Below are 4,663 nucleotides of genomic sequence, written 5' to 3' on the forward strand. Positions count from 1 at the left end.
ACATCAGGCATAATTGTAACTTACCTGCCTTAACACATCTGCTCAGAAGGGATCTAGCCAACTCAACTCCTCCAGCCTTAGAAACCAGTTCATTCCTCACATACAGAATACTCCTCCAGCTCTCTGAATGATGAGGTTTAATCTGCATATCCCAGAAATTAAGAGCTTTGATGTTGTAGACCATATTCCATTGGGTCCATGTACTACTGGATGAACTATCAATTGCCCAAATCCATTTGCATAAGATACTTTTGTTCCAAGCCAAAATCTCTTTTACATTGAACCCTCCCTCATTATGTGGATAACAACAGGATGTCCAATTCTTCATTATGAGCTTCCTAGTTCCTTCTTCAGATTGCCAAAGGAATTGCCTGCAAAATTTGGTGATAAGCTTTATAACTCCTTTAGGTATCAATAAAGTAGCACACCAGTACTGCTCCAGGCCAAAAATGACAGTGTTTATCAAAGTAATTCTCCCTGCATAAGAGAGCCTGTGAGTAGCCCAGTAACTCATAGCTTTCTGAATCTTATTTAATAAATCAGCAAACATAGTCTTATTCAATCTTCCTTCATTTATTAGGACTCCCAGATATCTGAAAGGGAAGACTCCTTCAATAAACCAGTATTCCTCAGAATAGTCTGCTTAACATCATCCCTTATCCCTCCCATGTAGATATTTGTCTTTTCAAGGTTATCCTTCAACCCAGACATGCTAGCAAAGGTGTGCAGGGAATCAGTAACAGCTTTGACAGAGGGAGCATCACCCCTAACAAAGATCATTAAATCATCTGCAAAGATAAGGTGATTAAGCCCTAGTTTACCACATTTTGGATGATAAGTAACTTGTTGCTGCGTGTGTATCACTCTCAACAGCCTGGACAATATTTTCATACTCAAAACAAATATAAATGGAGATAGAGGATCCCCTTGTCTCAATCCACTTGCTCCCTTAAAAAACTCATTTGCAACTCCATTGACTTTCACACTAAACCATGTTGAGGTAATGCAACCCATTATCCATTTCTGAAACTGAATTGGGAAGTTAAAGACTTGGAGCATTTGACCAATGAAGTCCCACTGCAAAGAGTCAAATGCTTTCTTGATGTCAATCTTCATTAGACATCTAGGGGAAATGCCCTGCTGCCCATAGCCTTTCTGCAGTGACTGAGTAAGCATGATATTTTCATATATGCTCCTACCTTCCACAAATGCTCCCTGTTCTTTACCCACCACTTTAGGTAATAGGGGTTTGAGTCTGCTACAAAGAATTTTGCTGAGTGTTTTATAAAAAACAGAGCAACAAGCTATAGGTCTGAAATCAGTAACAGACTGAACCACTTGTTTTTTTGGGATCAAAGCCAATATGGTAGTATTTGCCTGCCTAGAGAGGGCCCCATTATTAAAGAAAGCTAGGATTGCTGCACAAAAGTCCCCTTTTATGGTTTCCCAAGTTTTCTTAAAAAATTGAGAGGAGAACCCATCTTGTCCAGGACTTTTCCCTGAATCAATGGAAAATAAAGCTTTCTTAATCTCCATTTCCTCTACAGGCTTGCATAGGTAAGTCCAGTCAGACTCCTCAATTATTGGCCCATCCAGAAAATTTGGTAAGGTAACAGTGTCCACCTTTTCTCCCAATAACCATTTATAGTACTCAACAAAAGCATGATTAACATCATTAATTCCTTCCCTGACAATTCCTCCCATGTCCATTATGCGGCCAATAATACTTTGGTGTTTCCTAGCTGTTATTCTAGCAAAGAAATAGCTAGTAGGAGCATCATTGTATTTAATATCTTGTACTTTGGATCTTTGCATTAGACTACTCCTCTCCATTCTTCTTAAAGTCCAGTAGTCCTCCAAAATTACTTTTTCTTGTGCTAGATAAAGAGGATCAAGAGGATGCTGCTGAAGATGCTTCTAGCATGTCTCCAAATCCTTCTTAGCAAGCCTAACTTTCAAAGAGATATCAATGAAATTCCTCTTATGAAGGTCAACCAATTTCTTCCTTACATTCTTGAGTCTGGCAAACAGCTTAAACATAGCATTACCCTTTACAGGGAGTTGCCAAGCCTGAGAGACAAGAGTATTATAATCCTGGTGCTCCTCCCAACAATTTAAGTAACTAAAACTCTTCTTAAACTGATAATTTTCCTTAATTTGAACCAATAAAGGGGAGTGATCAGAGATTCCAGCAGGGAGGATTGTAACCTGAGTATGAGGGTATTGAATTAACCAATTTGGATTAGTTAAAACCCTGTCCAGTTTAGACCAAATCCTTGCATCCCCTTCCCTTTTATTAGTCCAAGTATAATCACTTCCATAACCTTGTAAATCATACAGATTGCAGTCCAAAAGACATTTATTGAATGCTAAGATCTCAGCAAAGGACGGTGGATTTGGCCCCAGTCTTTCCTCCATGTCCTTAACAATATTGAAATCTCCCATAATAATCCAATCAGTAGTAGATGGTGCTAAGTGCCTTAGCTCATCCCATAAACTTTCTCTAACATCCCCATCATTACTTCCATAAATGAACGTGACATGAACCACTTTTTGAGACACATGGTGCAGGAGCTCTACATGAATCAATTGAGCATGAACTCTAGAGGAAATGACAGTCATCTGTCCTTTATTTATAAAAACCCATATTCTCCCATTGTAGTGATGAGAGTAATTATTTAGTATGCAGTAAGAAGGAAAAAACCTACTAATAGCAGCAGCATTATTTATTTTTACTCTAGTCTCCAATAAACCAAACACCTCTATTTTATTTGAAGACAAATAACCCCTAACCTCCTGCTGCTTTATTGGGTCATTAAACCCCCTTATATTCCATGAAGATATTATCATTGACCAGGATCAGGTGGGTCCCCTACCTGAGTAACTTCCAATATTTCTATATCTTCAGTTGGCTGCAGAACAGAATAAGTATTGTGTGTGGATATAGTATCCTCCTGAATTCCTAGTTGCAGATATCCCTGATCTTCTGCCTCAGTGCATTTTAAGCCGCCCCTTGTATCATTAGATGGAGAAGTCACCACCAAAACAGTAGAGGGTAAGCCTAGTCCTCCTGGACATGCTGAGCCCTTCTCAACTGTCTTAGTGGCAACCTCATCCCCTAATTTAGAGGGTGCTGAGCCTAGCACAGTGCAGTCCAAAGACTCCTCAAAACCTGGCTTATTTTGATTCAGAACTGGTTTATAAACCTGAGTCACCTTAGTTTTCCTAATCTCATCAAGCTTGTTGTTTATCTTAGTGAATTTACATTTCTCTTGCACATGACCCAGTTTCCTGCAGCAGTGACAATAGTGTGGCAACCACTCGTATATGATCCTCTGAGTTGTTTCTCCATGGTAGGGCGAATTTAGTTGCATAGTAGTAGGCAATTCACCTGCAACATCCACTTCTACCAGTACCCTTGCAAATGAGAGTTTAGATTTATATGTAGTTGGTAGGTCATCAAAGAGAGGCTTACCAACTACACTAGCCATTTTACTCAGCACCTTATCAGACCACATAAATGGATCATGGTCAGGAAATAGAATCCAAGCTGGAACTATAGAGACCGAGTCCATCTCTTTAGAAAATGTTGGTGTCCATTGTTTTAAGACCAAAGTACTAGTACCCATATTCCAAGGCCCTCCCTTCAGTATCTCATTCATATCATCCTCCGAAAAAAACCTGAAACTGTACCATCCTTTTTTATAGTATTGTACTATCGGCCCAGTGACATTCTTCCAATACTTCTGAACATACTCATCAACCTCTTTAATCTTTGGTTTAGCTCCCAGAAAATTACCCATTAAAGTATTTTTCCAGAATTTTAACTCCTCAACAACATCATCTTCCTCAACCACAATAACAGGTGAATCAGCACTTTTTTAACAATAATATAGACTCATTCCAGGTTTTGGTTTAGCCACAGAACTCCATGTTTTACTAATTCCTATACCTAAATCAGTTTGTGGTGGTATAGTAGAATTCGTAGGAATATCATTATCCAATACAGGTTGTTCAGTAGACGTAACTGGTTTATCCAGTAAGCCAGTAAGATTAAGCAATTGTCCAACTATAGCAGAACGATTAATACCTGAGTTAGGTGGTAAATCACCAGTAGGAATCTCGGAATTTTCTGTTTCAGCGTCATCAATAACCTCCGTCTCAATGGAATCCTCTATCATTTGATCGGAAATCTCAGTAATAGTTTCAGTAGTTACAATTTTATTTCTCACGCGTGTTGATGTGATCATTATTTACGCACATTTAGTCCCCTAATTGAGCCTATTTTGCATACTATTATAACATTCTATGACCATTTTATCCGTCAAAACCTTCCTATTTGCTTTTCTATCGCATTTCATATGTTTTGTAGAAAAGGAGATAATAAGGCGGAAATTCCCGTCTTTCGTGCATATTTGGAAGCTTATTGATGATATTAGATGGACTAGTATGAAGAGGAGACAAGAATGATGGCCAAGTATGTAGGAATAAAGTGTATATAGAAGGATCAAAGGGTTAAAAGCAAGGATGACGAGAAGGAAGGCATTGCATGAAGAAATCGCTCGAAAACCAAACCAAGGGTTGCTCCTTTATCTCTGAAAGTATGCTAGATGAAACGGCGTCAAACAATCAAGTGATCTAGGCTTTTGAATCACTCCAATAG

At 38.7% G+C, this 4,663-nt stretch overlaps 1 protein-coding gene across 1 annotated transcript; it reads right to left on the minus strand.

Annotated features, from left to right (window-relative positions):
- Nucleotides 1-1,917: 1,917 nt before the first annotated feature.
- On the minus strand, nt 1,918-2,850 carry LOC141601740 (uncharacterized). Its single transcript, XM_074422040.1, has one exon. It carries the CDS (start codon nt 2,848-2,850, stop codon nt 1,918-1,920), a length of 933 nt encoding a protein of 310 aa, XP_074278141.1.
- Nucleotides 2,851-4,663: the final 1,813 nt, after the last annotated feature.

Source organism: Silene latifolia, chromosome 9 (assembly GCF_048544455.1).
Source record: "Silene latifolia isolate original U9 population chromosome 9, ASM4854445v1, whole genome shotgun sequence".
In the NCBI taxonomy this organism is placed as follows: domain Eukaryota; kingdom Viridiplantae; phylum Streptophyta; class Magnoliopsida; order Caryophyllales; family Caryophyllaceae; genus Silene; species Silene latifolia.

Coding starts and splice junctions, on each gene's coding strand:
- LOC141601740 (XM_074422040.1), bottom strand. CDS start 2,850: ATGATAATATCTTCATGGAATATAAGGGGGTTTAATGACCCAATAAAG.